Source organism: Penicillium canescens (genome assembly GCF_028828765.1).
Source record: "Penicillium canescens strain IBT 15451 chromosome Unknown utg000005l_segment0_segment0, whole genome shotgun sequence".
Taxonomy (NCBI): Eukaryota; Fungi; Ascomycota; class Eurotiomycetes; order Eurotiales; family Aspergillaceae; genus Penicillium; species Penicillium canescens.
The window spans coordinates 1,381,903-1,401,664 of NW_026703967.1; the positions used below are offsets into that span (position 1 = coordinate 1,381,903).

Sequence of the window (19,762 nt, forward strand, 5' to 3'; positions counted from 1 at the left end):
AAAATATGTGACATCTGGGCCATACACCTCATCCTAACTACACCGCGGTGAACAAACGTAGTCCGTTTAAGAAATCATCTTTGCTACTTTCCCCAAACCAATAAGAGTGTCATGATAAGCCCTTGGCATGGAAGAGCTCTTTATTCTTAGCTTATAGCTTTTTGGAACTATGTCCATTCATGGTTTATAACACCCTTACCTCCCACGGAAAGCAGGCTTGCGCTTCTCGGCAAAAGCGCGCAGCGCCTCATGCCGATCGTCTGTCTCAATAACTCCCTCGTAAGCCGCATTCTCGGCCCGCTCACCAAGAGCATAGGCGTCCACAGCCTGCAGAGCCATCTTAATGGCGATAGGGCCACCCTCGCAGATATCCAGGGCCAGCTTGATACTCTCACGGAGAACTCTCTCACGAGCAACGCCTTCCTGCGCCTCCTCCTCGGGCAACACCTCGACGAGACGATCACAGAGACCAATGAAGTAGGACTCGGGGCCCGTCACCCGGCGGCCGGTGAGAATCATGTCCCGGGCGCGGTTCACCCCAATGATCGAGGGCAGTCGGTATGTACCGCCCGCACCTGGGATAATCGCCAGACGGGTCTCAGGCAAACCGACAACACTGGACGAGGCGAAGACACGCAGGTGGGTACATAGCGCGAGCTCGAGGCCACCGCCGAGGGCCATGGAAGAGACGGAGGAGATTGTGGGGATTTGGAGGGAGGCGAGATCTTTGAAGGTTGCGCGGAGCTTGAGGAGGAAATCTTCTGTCCTGTATTACATCGAGTTGTTAGCGATGGGCAATGTAAGTTGCGGATATTACACCCGCAAGGAGGCGGGCTTCATACTCGGCCATTGTCATGCCGGCGCGCTCCTTTAGGTCTGCGCCAGCGCAGAATGCCGCGTCTGCGCTGCTCGCGACGACCAGAGCCCGGGTTGGGCCGTTGCCCCCTTCCGCGGCGATGGCGTTTACTTGCTTCGATAGCGTGTCGAGTAAGTGGCGCGAGATGGCGTTGCGGGCTTTGGGTCGGTTCAGCTGTAGCACGCGCACATGCCCCGAGCCTGGGGCTGGGACTTGCGAGGTCTTGATGACGTCTTCATCGGCGGCGCTGCTGTATCGTGAGATGAACACCCGGGTGGAGGAGACGGTCGGTCGAACGGCGAGGGGGGCGGCGAGGCGCACGAGACGCGGGGACATTATTGTTGCCATCGTCGGTCAATGTAGTAGTAGAAAACGTGCTGGAATGCGATCGCGTTGCAGGAGAAGAGGAAATGACCAGAAAAGTTGCAAGTTGCTTGGGTGTGGGGAAAGCTCCGATGCCGACGTTTGCCGAGCTACAAGATGTATGGGGTATCATATACATTGGGGAACTCTAGAAATACACTATAATTACAATGGTTGGCAATAATCCTCAACCTCTGCATCACTCGGCCAGTCCCAGCCTGTCCGGCTGATTAGGTCGTATGCCTCCTGCATGACCAGGTCCGACGGTACCCGCGTGTCCATTCGTCGGTGTTTTCTCTCCAGAAACACCCTGATCGCCGTAAGGGTTCGCCGCATCATTCTGTCGCCATTTGAGTGCTCTTCTGCAGCTTCTCTGAGCTGATCGGCTGATTGACCCATCCAATGCAGTAGATGTAACAGTCCATCGTCATCCCCGACGGATCCTAGAGCCCGAACAAAAGCGTGAAGTGTAGCAGGTGATGGTGTGTGGAGTATGGAAGGAACACTGAGGGGCGAATTGGAAGAAATACCTGCAAAGACACTGCGTTCTGCATGCGCTGAGGATTTTGATGCTGGGAGAACGAGGTGATCAAACTGATCCTTCAAGACATGTAACGCACGTCGCAACAACGCCTCGAAGTCGTCATCGCCTTCGCTTTCGGCTTTGAGATCACGGATCTGAGCTTTATCAATGAGCATAAAGCTATGCTCGGCAGTTCCAGGGTGCCTAATGGCAGCTTCAATGGCTCGTGCGAACGCCACACAGATGATACGGAATCCTTCCTCGCCAGGCTCGATGTCACGTTGTCGCATCCAGCTCAAGGTCTTCAGAGCCTGGTGCCATGAGATCACACGTTGAAGGCTTCGACTTCTTAGTCCGTGATTTTCACTTAGCCGTTCACGAGTCAAGGCAGACAAAATATGGGTCCAAGCTGGGGTGTAGGGGACGCGCCGCAATTTGGTCAGCTGAATCGCATGCCATAGACATCTGGGATAATGCCCGTGGCCTGGATATTTCTTGATATGCGAAAAAAGATCCGTCTTCGGACCAGTCCTGCGTGTAGTGGATACAAGAGCAGGGAAGCGGTCGGCTGTGAGTATCTCTCCGCGATTGACATCCAGGGAGACTATATCAGAATGCGCACAGAGAAATTTGATGAACGATGCAAACACATAGTCCGGCACTGCTTGGAAAGCTTCAAGGTCCAATGTCGAATATTTGCGAGAGTTGACTCGTATAGTTGATAAGATGGAGATTTGAACCTCTGTCAGGCCACTGCATTGTAGGTAATGCAGACCTGATTGCAAGGAAGAAGCCGACTGAAGCAGCAAACCAAGGAACCTCCCGGAAGGCCGGAGACCATGTGAGAGCATCTGGCTGATTAACTCATCCAGCGTAGGCGGCTCTATTGGCACATATATAATGTCACGTGCAGAATCCGGCTCAGGATAAACTTCGCGGCCATCGCCTGGGAGGGTATGGCTCATCCGCTCAATCCCGTTCTGAATTGTAGCTCGCCGGTAGATTAACTTTTCGGCCATTGCAGCATATATGGCCGCCTTCGGGGGAAGACCTCGGTCCTGGTAGGATAGAAAACAGGCCCAGGCTTCGCGTACAGTTCTCGTGGAACGAATACGGGAAACCCAAACTTCCTGGTGATCCAAGTTGTATCTGTGAGCGTCCGAGAAAGCTTTTGGACGACGCATCATAGCTCTCGTCTGCACTGTTGGGCTGCCATCAGTATCCCAGCCCGCTAGGATGGAAGAGATATCTTCCCAAAGGCGATGAGAATATCCTGCGTCCTTCATTTGCGAAAGTACTTGCATCGCGCGACTATACATTCCGTCATTGCCACGTTGGGAGTCAATTCCGAGCTTTTCTTCTTTCCATGGAGGCCAAGATGGGGCTTTCAATTCGGCCGATTGTCGCTCCTCTTTCGTCTTTTTGTGAGCTAGCTGAACTGCAACAACCGCACGATATCCTTGCCGCGAGACGGGAAGTACAGGCGTGTGGGCAGCCATGGCCCTAAGAAGCTCAAACTGCGCCTGCTGTTGGATTGATGTCGAGCGGTAAGGAGCAATCTTGGTTGGTAGGGAAAGTAACCAGAGACAGTTGTTAAACTGAGTGGTTTTCATGCGATCATGGTGTCGTGCTGCCAAAATGGACCTCTCTGTCTCCCCCGTCTTTGGAACTGCCAGAAAGCGGGCAAATGCACGTGCGATAGTGAGAAGTGCTTGGGGCCACACACGTCGAGCATGACGAATTAGGCGAACCACCAAGATCATGCAGGTTCCCGAATCTATCCTGGGGTGGAATTCCCCGGGTAACAGCTCGGACCCATCTTCGGGGACTCTGGCAGGGTTGAACACGCCCGGAAGCGGTTGTCCGCTCATGAGATGCAAAGAATAGATGAGAAGCAGACGAAACGTGTGGGCATCGAGGTGTTGTTGTCGCAGAATATGGAGTGGGATGAAAGCCGGGATTGTCGGGGCATTCGCAACTGAGTTGGCATTGTTGGATTCCAACAAGAATAACCGCACCATAGCCTCATGAGAATTCCGGCTCTTCATGATCCATGCCCATGCAGTGACATCGGCAACATCATAGCCACGCGAGGTGAGATAATCATGGCTCTTCTTTCTGAACACTTCATTGAGAGCAGTATCCAATTTGCTCGCCGTGAGGTTATCCGACGTAGGTGATAACAATGGGTCTACCTCTCGTATATACTCCCCAAGGAGCACCGGCAGAGACGGCTTTTTCGGTCGACCAACCGTCCTCGCATTTTGCCTCCCACGTGCCAATTGAGGCCAATCAGATGCGGTCGATTGATCGTTTCCAAGAGCATGACCAGTGTTGCGCAAAGCTTTGGAGAGATATTCGGCGGGTTTCGGTTTCACTTTAATGCTGGCGGCATTTCTAGGTAGATTTTCGCCTTCAGCTATGTGGTTATCCGTCGATTTTGGGGTTTTTGTAGATGCGCTGGGTGGATTTTCATTGAGGTATGAGGATAAGGGCTTGGTGTCGGTTGCAGGTAGATCGGGTTCATTCGGGAATGGAGTGGATTGAAAGGAGCGGAAATCGCCTGGGATATCACGCTGTGTGGCTCGGCTTAATTGTGTCTAAGATCGAAGCTATTAGCACAGGCTTCGTAGTATAGGATCGAGTAGCATTACCTGGCACAACCGATCTCTATTGAGCAAGTATGCTCTCAACCCCGGTACTCCCGAAAGGCTTCGGGCATTCTTGAGAACCGATGACATCCATGAACGTAGTCATGGGTATTTGTCTCAGAAGTTGAGATATCGAGAGAGAAAACAATCGCGTCCTGAACTCGGCAGAAAATGAGAGGTCACGTGATAGATCGTCACGGGTTGCGCTTTTCGGGATGGCGCGCATTCTGAGCGTCAAGAACTGTATCCGTCTCGCCCTCCGCAAAACAGACGTGACCCTTACCTGCTTCGCTACATTTTCCATTGTCCTATCCCACTGGACTTTACTATTTTCGGTACATCATTCTATCTCTCATTTTCGAGGGATTCCTTTTGTGGTTCTCTCCCCTCTTTGCGATTCGCTCCTCCTTTCGAATTCGGGTTTGATCCATCGAGCCTCCTCGCACGGTTGCTTCGTGGAGCAGCTTCACACCCACCCACCTGCAACACTTTCTTCTGCGATCGCGACCTCGCAACCTTCACTTCCAGCTCTCTAATTTGTGGACCCCGACCATCTGCATTGAAGGGGACCGCGTCAAATAAAGCCAACTTAGGCGCGACTCTGCAACCATGAGCGCCGACGAAGCTGGAGAGACGGCCGCCATTTCCGCCACAAATGGCGATTCCCATGATACCACTATGATCGCAACTCCCGGAAAGAGGAAGCGGTCCACCCAAGATGATTCCAGTTCCTCTGCGCCACGCGATCGAGCAAAACTCCACGAAACTCTCCGCAACCTGATCAGACTTCTACTCAAGTAAGCTATTATCAGACTCATATATATCTGGCCCACCTCTCTGACAATTACTAGGCATGATACCGAGCTGCAACTCCTTTCTTGCCCCTTCCCAACATCTACAACTAAGCCTCGAACGAAGCGCGCAAAGGTTTCGGGTGACCAAGATACCTCCAACATACAAACGCGCGTCAACTCGGACCGATACAGCACCCTGCAAGAGTTTCTTTCTGACATTGAAAGAGCGTCGGCTGCTGTAATTGAACGCAATCAAGGTCAAGTGAATGGCACAAAAGACGACAGTGCGCCCTTGACCGAGGTGGTCAATCAGATTGCAGCATTTAAAAAACACATGAACAGTTTAGTTGGCCAAGTTTTCGTCAACCAGGCTGAAATCAAGACCGAGGCAATGGAAGACGATGATGATGATTCGACAGATCTCCACGCGATCAATTTTTGTACCCGAGAGGACAAGCACGCATTGACCCTCTTTGGAAATCCAGCACACCCCCGGCAGCTATTTTCAAGTCTTCAAAAATCCATGAAGGTGCCATTGCAGTCCGACTCCGGGCCCGAGAAGTTCGTTGAAGTACAGGAGGAGTTGCGCGAGACCTCCTTGCCCAATGGCATCACAACCACTAAGGTTGCTCCTTATAACCTGGCCGCCGCATCCCTACCGAAACGGACATTTGGTGAAGTTTTCGCTCCACGTGAATCATTGCCACCGTTGGTGCCTCCGCGCAAAAGATCCCACCGGAGTAGTTCAGTCACCTGGATTGATCGTTTCGACGCCACATTCGATAGCAAGGCATTCCTAGGTGAGCGTAGCAACTATTGCCTTGCGCCTCTTCCCTCTACTCAATGGATTCAATACGGCGGAATCACCTCGTCGCCAGCCTACTGGGACCGTGTTGAGAAACAACATACAGACTCAGATATTGTTCACAAATCGGGTGATCCTGCTCTTTGGACTGGCATCGATTCATCTGCTCTCCAGGGCGTCTTTTCCTCATTCGCACCTTCTTTCGATAGCTCCAACTCAATTGTGCAACATGATTCAAAGAACATGGTTTGGTGGGGCCAACGAGGCGCGAGCCGCCTGAGCACCTTGCTGTCTATTCCCTTTGACGGAGAAGCAAAACAAGATGGCACAACAGCTCAACCTGGCAACATTGGTGAACTTGATGAGAGTGCTCTAGACGAGATGGTCAAGTCATTCAACCCTGAGAACTTCGCTCAAGATATTACACAAATCGATGTTAAACCTGAAGACGACCTTGAATCCAGAGAGATCAAGGACATGCTGGACGATATTTCTGGGTTGCTGGACACCCTCAGTTCTTACCAGCGGATTCGAAACCTCGATCAACCTGTTTCTCCACCCACCCGCCAAGATTCTGAGGCGAATGAAACCCCTGCTCCTGATGCTAGCGACCTGAGCACGCCATCTGATGCGGAATTCAGCGTCTACGATACGCTCAAATCAAGTCTTGTGGCGATCATCAGCACCCTGCCTCCTTATGCTGTTGCTAAGTTGGATGGTCACCAGCTGTCTGAATTGAATATCAGCCAGAAGATTTTGGTTGATACTCCCGACTATAACGGTACCATGGAGAAGGACGACTTTACTTTGTCACAGGAAAGGGCTGCAGCACTGATGGCAGCGACCACTGCGGCGAACCGGAATTCCACACCCTCTGCCCCACGACCTCCTAATTACCAAGGGTCTCAGTCTGGCTATAACCAGCGTGCTTTTGCTTCCAACGCCCGTCTTTCACAATCTCAACCCGGTTTCCAGGTCACCCCTCAGCATGTGCGCCAATCTTCAGCACAAACCACATACACCCAGGCTTATGGTTCGGGTCGTCCACCCAGTACACCCGGCCAACAACGCCCCGGCCATCCCTCTCAATACTCACAATCGAGCCAGGGCACCCAGTATCAGCGCCCCGCTCCTAACGGATATTATGCCGCACAGCAAGGGCAATCATCCCAAGGTACACCACAACCCTATACAGCACGACCTGGTCAGCCAGGTTTCAACGCCACGCCACAGGCCCGCACGCCCTACACCCCCGCAGGCTCAACCCAACCCCAACGAGTCCAGTACTCAAACCAAACCCCTTCCCAGGCAGGCTTTGCTGCGAATTCCGCAGCAGCTGCTACATATGCCCGCAGTGCCGCGGAACAGGCTGCATTGATGGACCGTAACAAGGCCCAGCTGGCAGCTCAGCAGACGAGACATAGCCCATCAACCCCACAGCCACAGGGTCTGGAGTCCCAAGAGGACAGCGCAACACCGGGAAGCAGGCAGAATGGTACCCCTGCTTAGGTACAGGTTATGCTTATCTTATTTCATTTGTTTTTGCTTCTATCTGAGCATGCTTCGGGGAGCTCAGAAAGCAAAAGTTTAGTCTTTCAATGATTCAACATTGCATTCTGCAATCGGGTTTTCTTCATTTCCTCGCTTCATGCTCTAACTTATCCTTCTCCGACTGTGTTGTTAATGAACCTTTTGATCTATGGCTGTGTATGATGATTTTATTCTTATTCGGTGTTGTATTATGGCCTAACTCAGCGACTGGCGTGGATGGTCCTTTTTTCTAAGACGGGGTTACGATGCAGTTCTATCTCTTCTTTTTGTTGCTCGGTTTAGAAAATCAGTCATTTTTACTTTTTTAAAGGCAGTTCGATCCATATACAGTGGCAATCCAGGGTATTTCAACTTTCAAGTTATGTGCACTGTGCTGTGAAGTTATCGCTATTACAACATGATGTTGTCAAGTAGAAGACCTCATGGTTGGTGGTTACCTTGGACTATACAGATCACTACAGATCATCTCGTGCGTAAAGTCGTAGCCAACAACGTCTTGTCAAAAGATTACCTTGATTCACTCCTCATAATACAGTGAATAGCATAAAAGCCGAACATATCAAACACCTATCCTATCTTCCAGTCCATCATCCAACCCAATGCCCATAGTCCATAGTCCATGCCAACAAGGCCGAGACACTTATATGCCAAACTCCGTCTCCCTGTGTCCCAAATTCTCACATCTAACTGTGCAGTTTTGATTACACACAGAATGTCCCTTGCCCTCGTCATTCCTCGCCAAATTAGAATGGATCATCGACATAGCACAAAATTAAAGCATAGGAGATTCGTTAATCATAAGAAAACAACATAAGAATCAGGGAATGAACATGGCAGCGATGGTCATGAACCCAAAGTATCTGTAAAAGAGTCAGCGTCATTCAACACAAGACCAATGTAAAAAGGTAAAGCAAAGCAAAGCAAACATACATAGTAGCACACCGCCACCCATCCCTCGAATCAACAAGAGTATCAATACCAGCCGAATAATTCGCTGCAATGGCAGCCGCCGCACCGCCAACGACAGTCACAACGACAAGACGGCCCGAAAACTCGGCAATCATGCTAAATGCCAATAGCGGTAGAAGCAGTGCGCCGGAAGCAATGATGATCGCAACGTAGACAGGGGCCGCAGCGGCTCCTGCAGCTAGTCGCGGCGTCAGGGACACGAGATCAGCATCGTGGTTCAAGAATCGAGTTTCGGCTGAAGCGATGGGATGTTTTTCTTTCATCCAGGTGCGGTAGCCGTCGATGTCTTTTCCTGAGGCTTTGGGTAGGGTTTGGAGAACTTTGCTGTAAGAGCTCAGGGCATTGTCTGGGTTTTGTTAGGGTTGGTTTTTTTTCTAATGGAAGCGTGGGCTTAATGTGATAGGGCTTACTATATTGCTCGGTCTTCTGGATTAGGGCACCCATGAGATCCATGCGGCGGTAGTGTAGTGACGAATAGACCTGAGCCTGGGAGTCGCGCCGTCTGGAAGCGGGTAAGGGCTTTGTGCCTTCTTGCTCTGCTGTGCCGATTCGGTGCATTTCCTCGTACTCGTCTAGGGTGTGGAGGTCTTCTTCCATTTGGGAGATCTCATCCTGTAGGTGGAGGAGGACGCGGTGGTTGACGCTTTCGAAGCGTCGGTATAGAGGGGGAAACCTGGTTTGTCTTCTGGGTTGGACTTGGATAGGTGTGAGGCAATGAGCCCGTAGCCTGATGAGACCTGGGATGTAGTTGAGTCTCGTCTCTTTGTTGGCGTGGTGTGGTGAAGACCGTCTTCGGGGCTTCTTGGGGGAGACGGGGGCAGCGGTGGTCTGTGGAGAGCAGCCTCGTCTCTGGTATAGTAGCCCTCTGGGCGAGACAGTTCTAGTTGTCCCTTTCCAGACGTTGGGTAACTGGTCGAGATTGGACTTGGCTTTCGGTTGGTTTGCTTCCGGGCTATCTGTAATTGATTGCCCGTGGAGGGAGCGTGGGGTGCTGAGGGCCGGCGCTGTTGCTTGGGACTTTTCGATGCTGGAGGCGAGGGAACAGCATTCTTTGGAGATGCATTGCCTCCTGATACCAAGATCCCATGTGGAACTGGATTTGCCCGCGGCTTAGGGGATTGGATATTGGTGGTAGTTTGCACAGGTCGTGGAGATGTCGGTTGTTCATCCTTTGATGAGTCCGACTCTGATGACTCTGACGAATCCGAGGTTGCTTCGGATGAGGAGTCGTCATTTTCGTCAAGAAATTGAAATACATCAGGTACTTTCTTCGCCGAACTTGCCGGTTTCTGCGGTTGGGTCTCGGAAATGGCAGGCGGCTTTGTTTGATCTGATCCAGCCTGTTGTGAAGGCGACGCTTTCTCAGAAGTTTTCACACTGGCGACAGGACCATGTACATTTGTGACATTGGAAACTGTCGATAATGTCCTCTTCCTTCCATCCTTCTTTGTTCTCTGGATTTGGAGCGGCATGGTGGTCGGGGAAGCTCGGAACTATACCGGGTTCATATTTCGATATAGATATCAAGGCTGCCCACGTATAGGAATAGAGAATCTAAGGAAAGTGAAAGATCATGACACGAACACAATAATTACATCCGCACCGGAATGAGTAGAATCCGACGCATGGCCCAGGGGAGGGAATTTCAGGTCTCAGATCGAGGCCGGGAATCTAGGGGCGATGATGAAAGAAATGATATAATGTCTCCAATCTTCCCCGCGAATTCCTTCAAACATTCCCCATGATAAGGTGTGTATGGCCCCCTGGGGCTGTCAGGTAAGATTATTATAGAACATTAGCCCCCAATGTTCGCGCGTCAGCGGGCTGAAACGGGCCCCATGTGTTTACCCTGGGGTAATGGAGGACTGCAATTCGTCACACCAGGCAGTTCGGGATAATCTGAAGCAGATTGGAAGCGCTGAGGGCTTCAGATCGGCGCCAAATGGTAATGTCGCAAGGAGGTCCCTGTATCCCTGTCGATCGAGGGGGAGGGGCTTCGGATCTTGTTCCTTTCTTCTGTTCTGTTTCGGGTGTGTCGGGATAGTAAACATAAAAAAGTGACTATTTACCGACTAGTGACATCGATAACCTTCTGGACACTTGTGGGCCTCCAACAAATGGGATGCGAATCAACGCATGTGTGTCTGAACAGAGTTAGAAACTATGCGTTGGTCGATCTCCTTGCGTTCATCTAGCGGTCAGGAAGTGGGGGAATGTGACTGATTTTTGTGATCAGTACAACGCCACGGTGCATGTTCTGCATGCCTGGTCTGCAGAGTCTTTGTGTCAAGAATGTATTGGTGGTGGGTGCATGTTCATATTCATATATGAAGTAAGTTAGAGAACAATACAGTATACTACTCCGTACTCCGTACTCTATAGATTATACAAATAACAATTTCAAGTTCAATAGAATTGAGTTTGGTCTGATTCCTCCAATTCTACCAGTCAGACCATTCCTAATTACTTTGGTTTCTTACCTGTAACTTGTTGCGTTGTATGATCTGCAGATCGCCAAGCCCGGAGCTTCGATTCCGCGAGTTCACCTTGGCCACCTCTTCCGACTCCAACACCAGCCCAATCTCCTCATGCTTCGGCCATGGCTCGGTAGCGGTTCTGTCCGCTCTATTTGCGCGCGACTCAGTCGCCCAACCCTTCCTTACCGTATCGCCCCGTTCTCCTCCGCTCCAAGACGCTATCTCCAAGCAGATCACGTCCCCCTCCGCAAACAACTCAAGCAGGATGCCAAAGCGTTACGGTCACACAAGAAGCAACGCAAGGAAAGCGAGGAAGCATCCAGGCAGGAATGGGAACTGACAGTTGGCGTGGAGATCCATGCCCAATTGGATACAGAGGCCAAATTATTCTCACGTCAGTGCGTCTCTACCCCAATTGCTCTGCAGGCATCTCATGGTTTGAACAGGAGCCCCAACCTCGACAAGCGAGATCCCCAATTCCAATGTCGCTTTGTTCGACCTGGCATTCCCGGGGAGCCAACCGGTTGGTGTTATGTACCGCTTGTGAAGGACCACAACTGATACGAAACAGGAATTTCAAATCGCAACCCTCCTCCCTGCCCTACGTGCCGCTATTGCTCTGAACTGTGAGATCCAGCCTATCAGCCGGTTTGACCGGAAGCACTACTTCTACCAGGATCAGCCGGCGGGGTATCAGATCACACAGTACTATGGTTAGCACCCTCGCTCTCGGGATTCGAACCATACTTATCTCTCACAGAACCATTCGCACGAAACGGCTACGTCGACCTATTCGATTACGATGGCATCGCACCGGAAGATGGGGAACGGGTCCGCATCGACATCAAACAGCTACAGTTGGAGCAGGACACAGCCAAGTCCCAAGAATACCCGCCCTCGACACAACTCCTCGACTTCAACCGTGTTTCACATCCGCTGATTGAAATCATCACCATGCCGCAGATTCACTCACCCGCTACGGCTGCGGCATGCGTTCGGAAACTCCAGGCCATAGTCCAATCGTGTGGTGCTGTGACGACGGGAATGGAACTTGGCGGTCTCCGTGCAGATGTCAACGTCTCCATTCGACGCCGGGGGGAGTCACCAGGACAACATCAATACGATGGAATCAGCGGGCTAGGCCAGCGTACTGAGATCAAGAACTTGAGCAGCTTCAAGGCAGTAGAGGATGCTATCATCGCCGAGAAGAACCGCCAGATCGCGGTACTCGAGAGTGGCGGTGTCATCGAGGGGGAGACGCGTGGGTGGACAATTGGCAGCACTGAAACTCGCAGGCTTCGAGGAAAAGAGGGCTCGGTCGATTACCGCTACATGCCCGACCCAGATATCCCGCCGTTGTTCATTGGAGAGGACCTGCTGTCCAGCCTTACCGAAAATCTCCCCACGGCACCAGACTCCATCATCTCAGTGCTCGTCGGATCCGAATATAATCTGCCCGTCGAGGACGCCAAGCCACTGATCGAGCTAGACAACGGTCTCCGCTTCGAGTACTACCATGACGTGGTAGATGCCCTACGCACCCTCCAGGTGGACCAAGACGACAAAACGCGTGCCAGTCTCCCACGCATGGCAGGTAACTGGGTTTTGCATGAACTCGGAGGACTTTTGTCCAAGGCAGATCGCGCATGGGATGCGGACATCGTCCCGGCCCAGTCCCTGGCCCGCCTCCTCGACCAGCTACAGCGCAAGCGGATCACCGGGCCGACCGCCAAGGTGGTTTTGTCCACTATCTTTGATGGCGACCGCCGACCAGTCCCACAGATCTTGGAAGAGGACAATCTCCTTTTCCGCCCTTTGTCGCGGGGGAGTATGTGGCGCTGGCGGAGTCCGTCATCGCCCTGAACCCACAAATGGCTGAGCAGATCCGCTCCAAGAACCAGCTGGGGAAGCTCGGCTGGTTCGTGGGGCAGATGATGCGCAACGGCGAGAAGGGTCGAGTGGAGGCCCCCAGGGCAGAGGAAATTCTCCGAGAGCTGATTCTGGGGTCTTAGTGTATATATATATATATATTGTAACATTAGATGTACTATGTGGTAGTAATGATACCCTTTGACGCTGTCAACTTCTACTTCCGATTTCAGATCTAGTCTTTTCCCCTTGTATCGTTGTATATGATCAATGTTGTCGATATCCACCAATATCTGCACCTCCACCCTAAACGCCAACCACCCGGGCAAACAAGACCAAATAACTCTCCAAAGCCATTACACATAAATCCCGCATGCCTCCTCTCTCAATTACGCCCTAACACAGCCTGTGGGACACCGAAATGGCCTAAAAGGGGCAGCTCTCCTCGACCTGTACTTAGCGGAAGTGATGGAGATCCGGCGGAGTCGCTCTGATCCCTAAAAGCAGTTTTTAGCGACTTTGGGGTGCAACGCGCAAATGAAAGGGGCGACCGGTTGAACTCGGGGGATCAGAGACATTTAAGAAGAGCTGGTCATCCTGTTCTTTTCTTTATACAATAACTAACGACTACATCCTTCTCTACTGGAACTTGAACGAAGATCGAGCTGATCCTTATCAATCCCACTTTTTATCTTATCGCGATCTCTCGATCAGTTTTCCATCTTTCTCTCTCTTCTGTCTTCTGTTGCTCTACGATACATTCCTGTGATACCTACACGATGACGCTGCCCTCTACTATCGCCTCGCGCTTCCTTTCCCACTCCAACCAGCTGGGCGTGGTTGCCGTCGGTTTCAACGGTGGTCAAGTAAGACCCTCTACAAGACCAACATGAGCTCAACTCACCCCCAACAGTGCAAGAAAGGCGTCGAAGCAGCCCCGATGGCCCTGATCGAATCAGGCCTTCTCACCCAACTAAGCGAAGACCTCGACTACGAAGTCCACCATGACAACATAGTCCACTACTACGAGCAGGACATCCCGGCCGAAGACCCGGACCACCGAGGCATGAAGAAGCCGCGTGCCGTCAGCGCCGTGACAGAGAAGCTCAGCTCCCAGGTCTACAACCACGCCAAGGAAGGCAAGTTCGTGCTGACCCTCGGCGGCGACCATTCCATCGCCATCGGCTCCGTCTCCGGCACAGCCAAGGCTATCCGCGAGCGTCTCGGCCGCGAAATGGCCGTTATCTGGGTCGACGCCCACGCCGACATTAATACCCCCGAGACGAGCGACAGCGGTAACATCCACGGTATGCCCATGGCGTTCTTGACCCGGCTGGCCCGGGAGGAGAAGCGCGATATCTTTGGGTGGTTGCAGGATGAGCATATGGTTAGCATGCGCAAGCTGGTGTACATTGGTCTGCGTGATGTCGACCGTGGAGAAAAGAAGATCCTCCGCGACAATGGTATCAAGGCATTCAGCATGCACGATATTGACCGGTATGTTTTTGTGTTGTTTTCTCTTGGTCTTGGGTGATCATCGTCTAACTTTGCCAATAGTCACGGAATCGGTCGTGTTGTCGATATGGCTCTTGCTCATATTGGCAATGATACTCCCATTCACTTGTCCTTCGATGTCGATGCTCTGGACCCCCAGTGGGCTCCTAGCACGGGCACCCCCGTCCGTGGTGGCTTGACCCTGCGCGAGGGAGACTTCATCTGCGAGGCTGTGCACGAGACGGGCAACTGTATCGCCATGGACTTGGTGGAAGTGAACCCTAGCCTGGAGGCCAAGGGCGCCTCAGAGACCATCCGCGCGGGGTGCTCACTGGTGCGGAGTGCATTGGGCGACACTTTGCTGTAAGGGATAATAAAGGGAAAGGGAATAAACAAACAGAGAGAAAAAATTCCTAGATCAATAGACACAATTTCGCAAGAAAAGTCCCAAGTGCAGGTAAAAGTAAGAAGTGACGACGCGGCAGACTAGATCCCCTGCCACCTCAATTTCCCGATCAACAAACCCCCCTCTCTTTATTTTTCTCCCTAAACCCTCGATAAACATTCTCTTGGCTATTCTTTCCTTCACTTTTCTCGGGGAATTCATGCGCAATCGTACATTTGTACATTCCACCGTCGCACCAACTCCAAGCCAACTCCAGCCTATCTCCACATAGCGCGAAGACGCCCAATGCGCTGTCCGCTCCCTAACACCTAATAACTCACCTTCGGTACGATCAAACAAAACCTCGCTGTACAAATCCACCCGGCCGACCTCTATTCGCGCTTCGTCTATTCCCTCTGGGTCCAGCGACTCAACATAGGGCATCGAGACTTGCGTCGGGCATTCGGGAGTGTATACAACGGACGAGACGGGCAGTGGTATAAAGCGCTCACCAGGGACTGGATCCACACTCAAGTCCGACCTCATTCAAATCCTCGACACACATCCAAACATACAACAAACGAACAACTTCGATATCTGGAATCGCTCCATTCTCAATATACACAATGCCCATTCGCATCCGCCATGAAGCGCGCCGCAAATACCACTGGCCCGAGTTACAACTCAACATCTGGATCATGATCGTCATGTCATGTTCAGCGACATGTCTGGGTATTTTCTCGTGGTTCATGACTGTTCAATCGCAAATGCATCTCGGGACGCCTTGGTAAGTGGTCATATAATACTTTGCAGTTGCAGCCCTATCCAACCGTATACATACATGTACTAAGAAACCCCCGCCAGGCTCTTCCCCTACATGGTCGTGACAAGCGCTCTAGGTGTAGCATTTATCCTCCTCGTTCTCGTTCTCGCCGAGCGTCGATTCCTCTTACCCGGCATTATCATCATCGGCAGCTTTATACTCTGCGTGTTATGGTTGACTGGTTTGATTGAGACCTCGCTGCAGCTTTATGGGATTGTCGGTGATGTCAATGCCAATTGCCAGATCTATGTGGAGAATAATAAGTCTTGGGGGAATAATATCAATACTTTGGCTTGGTTGACCCAGAGTACGATTTGTAAGTTTCTCTCGACGCTTGCATACCGCTATACACTGTGTATTGTATTCATTACTAACTGGCTTGGGTTTTAGGCAATTGCTGGAAGACTGCTTTTGCGTTGGAACTTGTCAATACTATCTTCTATTTATGGATGATCGTTATGTCTTGGCAGGTTAATCGTGATGTTTATGATTGATTCATGTCCCTTTTTTGATACCATGTGTTGCATCTTTGGCGTTGAGCGATATACAGCATTGATTTCTTTAAGTATATATTTCTTGGATAGTGACTTGGCTTATCTGTTTATACTTCAATCTGAGAGGATTGCACCTTAATCTACGCATCAGCATGCTTGTTGGGTTCACTATGAGGTAGAGACCAAGGTTTAATTAAAAGAGAGTAGAATAGCCTGAGACTGTTTTAAACAGCTAATGGGTCCTATATATAAACAACCATACAAATAGCAGATAAACAAATTTTCACAAATTACACACAAGAAAAGAATAGAACCCACATTGACCACAACACAAAGCCGAAAGCCAGATGCGAAGAATCGAATGACCATAATAAACGCCGTCGCTATGTCAGGAGCGCATTGCAACCGCACACACCGTTTACGCGAACATGGCAGAAAGAGACCATGAATAAAAGACAGGACGAACGGGGGACACAGGAGTAATGAACAGTCATTTAGTTTATCCATTCTCAGCCGCGATATCCTCTTCCGCTTGAGGGTCATATGCTCCACCCTCCAAGGCAGCGAGCATTTCCCGTTCTAGCTCGTCGTCATCGTCATCGGGGTCAGCATTCTGATCACGACCTCCCAGAGTTTCAGAATCGGACTCGTCTTCTTGCGGACCTGACGGGACTAATGTATCTTCCCCTCCGGTAGGGGCCGAGACGACTTCCCGAAGCCCGGTATTCCGCTCGTACGAGCGTTTAATGCGTTGCGACAATCGGGAGCCTCGTTTTTCTTCATCTCCGTCGTCGTCACCGGATTCTTCTTCGTCGGTCCCGCTCTCAGTTCCGCGTTTCCGCTTCGTGCCAGTCCCCGCTGTCTCGTCTGGTAATGATTCGTTGTCACTCTCGCTTTCATCGTCGCTGCCGAGGAAATCTTTTAATTCGTCGTGCACGGCGGCTTGCTCCTCGGCATCGTATCCAATGGGCGACGTTGAGTCTAGCCCGGATTCATTCATGAAGCCTTCGGCATCGTCACCCTCTGTCCACTGAGAGGCATTCGTGTCTTCGTCTGTTGAGGAGAGCCAGGCCATTTCTTGTTCTCGGGAGCCTGGGGAGAGAGGTTCGCCGCGGTCATCTGGGTGGACGGGGAGTAGGTAGGGTTCCTCGTCCACGTGTCTCCACTGGACCAGTGAGTCGACAAGCCATTGTGTCGTGACGATCTTGATGTCTGGGTAGCGAGTGGCTTCCCTCACCTTGGCAGTGCGGTTGCGGCCAGCTACAAGGTGAGTTGTGCGGGCGTTGACCTTTGGAGAGATGATCACACCGAAGCTCTTGGCCCAGAGAGAGATGTCGGCATTCTGGAAGTCTGTTCCTAATGGGAGGACACCCGAGAATACCAAGACTACTCCTCCGAGGATGCGGCGTTTGATCTGTGGCATGATATCTTTGACATCAGGAACCAGTTTCAGATCCACATCTTTGTCTTTCGATGGGACCTTCTCTCCCCTTAGAGCTGCCACCCGACCCCCGAGTGCGAGGGTCCGCTTCTTGTCATATTCGTCAAAGAATTGTGTATGTACTTGTTCAAGTCGGTTTTGTAGCTGGAAGAGTTCTTGGTCGTGGTCCTCGAGTAGGTGGTGGCGGTGTTTCATAGATTCCTGGGAGTCTTCCATGCTGGAAGTTGATTCGTTGCTTTCAGCTACCTCATCTTCTGCCTCCAGTTCCTTCTGTTTCTGCAGCAGAGGTCTGTCTTCCACCTGGTGTAGTATGGTCTCTTCTTGTGCATTAGTCTGCTCCTGGAGCAGCCTTGGGTCACCTCCCATTGTCACTAACTGCTCCAATGCTGATACCTCCGTCCCTGCTTCAGACTTGCCATTGACATGGTGTTCTTTCTTCTTCGCGGGCTCTTTGGGTTGGATCGCTTGTTGTTTCGCTGCAATTTCTTGCTTCTTTGGCAAGAAGCTCGAATTGATATCGCCAATTCCGACGAAGAAGTCATAAGGAGAGACCTTGATGAGGTTGGGACTCCAGCGCCACACGTCACCGCGATCGTCGATAATAACCACCATCTTGGTGTCCACGGGGAAGAGCCGCTGCAGGTTCTTGGCGGTCAAACTTCCACTCTCGTCACGACTGAGGATTCGATCTCCGAATAGCTTGCGGGTAGGATCAACAATATCAGCAATGTGTTGAGCATAGGCTCGAGTGCCCATAGTGTAGATATGCAATTCATAGATCTCAGCCACATTTTGCAGAAATTCCTCGAGTCCCGGCCGGAGCTTGATATAGTACCAGCACCCGCGCATCCCAGGACCGTCGTCAATCAATTGAAACTGTCGCACATCGCGCAGTGCTTCATGGTTAGGGTTTTCCTTGTCCTCCTTCCATTCTCCAACTGTCGGATCGACAGTGGCATGAATAATTGTTTGATCAAGATCTACCACCAAAGACAAACGTCTCGATGCAAGTAGCCGGCGCTTCGCATCCTCTTCCACTCGGGTTGCTTCCCGCTGACTGACAGTCAGCGTGGTGTTATCATGTGTCATCTGAATCGGAGCGCGCGTGGAATCCATGATCTCAGTATTGTATGTGGACCTGTTCACGAAAGCGATTAGCCATATTCACCCCGATTATTCGACATATACATACTGAGTCATATCCTTGCCACACTCCGCGCATAGTCCGCCGAATTGGACCTCATGCGCACAAGGCTCATCGATTTCAACAATATCAACACTGGGGAGTGATCAGACAAGAATTAACAAAATGTAACAATTGACCAATACTCACGCGTCATCAATAACATCCCCCTTTCTGATTTTCCATTGAACGATTTCTCCATCGGCAGTCGACTCATATCTCGCTGGAAACTTCCGCAGGACATCGGTCCTGTTCCCGAATTCATCACCTTCCGTGACCATCGTCTCATACGAATACCAGAACAGAGCCTCATCCCTCTCAATCGGATCGCCAGGCTGCTTGAGCAGCGACGTCACCGTGATTGGGTAGTGCAGACCGGACGGCAAACGAAGAAGCATGATGGCTCTGAGCTCGCCCCAGACGATAAATTGCGTGAAGTCTCAGTCCTACTCCCAAGGTATTCGCATAGAATACCCGCTGTGCCTTTTTGTTGTGAGCGGCGCGTCAAAAGCGGACGTGTGGGTCGTATGAGGTGATCGCGTGCGATGCCGGCTACGAAGCCATCACCAACACGCGACGCGTGAAGAACGAAACGAATACAGGTATTGCTCTAGCGAGAGTCACCTCTGTCACTTGAGATGCAGGCTGTCTTGGGAGGGTCTGAGGAAACGAAGAGGTGGTAGAGGTGGTTTAGGCAGCGCGATGAGAGAATCGCCACAAGGCGCGGGTGATCAAAGATCAAAGAAAACTCGTGCGCCTAGCACAACCTGGCGCGGAGGTCAAAGACAGGTCCCGCACCAGGCGCAGGAAATTACTTAAAGTCAAAGAGGGAAGGAACGTTGGTTGGAGTTTGCTGCAATCAAAGAAAGAGAAGCTCATTGAAGTTGTGCGGGGACAGACCTGGAGCCTTTCGAGCTTCCGCTTATGTCATTACAGTATCTAAAAACAGGTATTGGTCTCACTCCTTGGTTTGAGATCGACTTCGTTCACTTTTCTTGCGTGGCCTGATGAAATGACTCAATGAACTATTTGTAGGTGTGCCTGGGGTGTAACATCTACGGTAACGTTTAGCCGCACTGGTGAC

The 19,762-nt window shown here is 51.3% G+C and overlaps 9 protein-coding genes across 9 annotated transcripts; 4 read left to right on the forward strand and 5 right to left on the reverse strand.

Moving 5' to 3' along the window:
- Window positions 1–93: 93 nt before the first annotated feature.
- N7446_008113 (putative mitochondrial methylglutaconyl-CoA hydratase (Auh)) lies at window positions 94–1,243 on the reverse strand. The gene is made up of 2 exons (XM_058516858.1): window positions 843–1,243; window positions 94–766 (listed from the first exon to the last, which is right to left on the reverse strand). Exons 1-2 carry the CDS (start codon window positions 1,202–1,204, stop codon window positions 196–198), a joined length of 933 nt encoding a protein of 310 aa, XP_058370504.1. The 5' UTR covers window positions 1,205–1,243; the 3' UTR covers window positions 94–195.
- A 141-nt stretch (window positions 1,244–1,384) lies between these two features.
- On the reverse strand, window positions 1,385–4,483 carry N7446_008114 (uncharacterized protein; the record flags this gene model as incomplete). Its single annotated transcript, XM_058516859.1, has 2 exons — window positions 1,385–4,342; window positions 4,397–4,483. The coding sequence occupies 2 exons, from the start codon at window positions 4,481–4,483 to the stop codon at window positions 1,385–1,387; spliced, it is 3,045 nt and encodes a 1,014-aa protein (XP_058370505.1).
- A 519-nt stretch (window positions 4,484–5,002) lies between these two features.
- On the forward strand, window positions 5,003–7,501 carry N7446_008115 (uncharacterized protein; the record flags this gene model as incomplete). The annotated part of the gene is made up of 2 exons (XM_058516860.1): window positions 5,003–5,190; window positions 5,245–7,501. 2 exons carry the CDS (start codon window positions 5,003–5,005, stop codon window positions 7,499–7,501), a joined length of 2,445 nt encoding a protein of 814 aa, XP_058370506.1.
- Window positions 7,502–8,360: 859 nt separating this feature from the next.
- N7446_008116 (uncharacterized protein) lies at window positions 8,361–9,070 on the reverse strand (the record flags this gene model as incomplete). The annotated part of the gene is made up of 3 exons (XM_058516861.1): window positions 8,361–8,403; window positions 8,474–8,858; window positions 8,923–9,070. The coding sequence occupies 3 exons, from the start codon at window positions 9,068–9,070 to the stop codon at window positions 8,361–8,363; spliced, it is 576 nt and encodes a 191-aa protein (XP_058370507.1).
- A 14-nt stretch (window positions 9,071–9,084) lies between these two features.
- On the reverse strand, window positions 9,085–9,984 carry N7446_008117 (uncharacterized protein; the record flags this gene model as incomplete). The annotated part of the gene is made up of 1 exon (XM_058516862.1): window positions 9,085–9,984. The coding sequence occupies one exon, from the start codon at window positions 9,982–9,984 to the stop codon at window positions 9,085–9,087; it is 900 nt and encodes a 299-aa protein (XP_058370508.1).
- A 1,116-nt stretch (window positions 9,985–11,100) lies between these two features.
- On the forward strand, window positions 11,101–12,852 carry N7446_008118 (glutamyl-tRNA(Gln) amidotransferase subunit PET112; the record flags this gene model as incomplete). The annotated part of the gene is made up of 4 exons (XM_058516863.1): window positions 11,101–11,383; window positions 11,436–11,512; window positions 11,561–11,702; window positions 11,750–12,852. The coding sequence occupies 4 exons, from the start codon at window positions 11,101–11,103 to the stop codon at window positions 12,850–12,852; spliced, it is 1,605 nt and encodes a 534-aa protein (XP_058370509.1).
- Window positions 12,853–13,637: 785 nt separating this feature from the next.
- N7446_008119 (arginase) lies at window positions 13,638–14,719 on the forward strand (the record flags this gene model as incomplete). The annotated part of the gene is made up of 3 exons (XM_058516864.1): window positions 13,638–13,724; window positions 13,772–14,355; window positions 14,416–14,719. 3 exons carry the CDS (start codon window positions 13,638–13,640, stop codon window positions 14,717–14,719), a joined length of 975 nt encoding a protein of 324 aa, XP_058370510.1.
- Window positions 14,720–15,363: 644 nt separating this feature from the next.
- Window positions 15,364–16,054, forward strand: N7446_008120 (uncharacterized protein; the record flags this gene model as incomplete). The annotated part of the gene is made up of 3 exons (XM_058516865.1): window positions 15,364–15,524; window positions 15,602–15,876; window positions 15,951–16,054. The coding sequence occupies 3 exons, from the start codon at window positions 15,364–15,366 to the stop codon at window positions 16,052–16,054; spliced, it is 540 nt and encodes a 179-aa protein (XP_058370511.1).
- Window positions 16,055–16,257: 203 nt separating this feature from the next.
- fcpA (protein-serine/threonine phosphatase) lies at window positions 16,258–19,158 on the reverse strand. The gene is made up of 3 exons (XM_058516866.1): window positions 18,829–19,158; window positions 18,688–18,774; window positions 16,258–18,633 (listed from the first exon to the last, which is right to left on the reverse strand). The coding sequence occupies exons 1-3, from the start codon at window positions 19,074–19,076 to the stop codon at window positions 16,554–16,556; spliced, it is 2,415 nt and encodes an 804-aa protein (XP_058370512.1). The 5' UTR covers window positions 19,077–19,158; the 3' UTR covers window positions 16,258–16,553.
- Between the last annotated feature and the right edge of the window lie 604 nt (window positions 19,159–19,762).

Bases quoted from the DNA above. Each gene is read 5' to 3' on its own strand.
- fcpA (XM_058516866.1), bottom strand. From the start codon at position 19,076: ATGCTTCTTCGTTTGCCGTCCGGTCTGCACTACCCAATCACGGTGACG. The intron at 18,775-18,828 runs GTGAGTATTGGT...ATCACTCCCCAG, and splicing joins GGGGATGTTATTGATGACGC to TGTTGATATTGTTGAAATCG. The intron at 18,634-18,687 runs GTATGTATATGT...TTTCGTGAACAG, and splicing joins TGTGGCAAGGATATGACTCA to GTCCACATACAATACTGAGA.
- N7446_008113 (XM_058516858.1), bottom strand. From the start codon at position 1,204: ATGGCAACAATAATGTCCCCGCGTCTCGTGCGCCTCGCCGCCCCCCTC. The intron at 767-842 runs GTATGAAGCCCG...GATGTAATACAG, and splicing joins GCCGGCATGACAATGGCCGA to GACAGAAGATTTCCTCCTCA.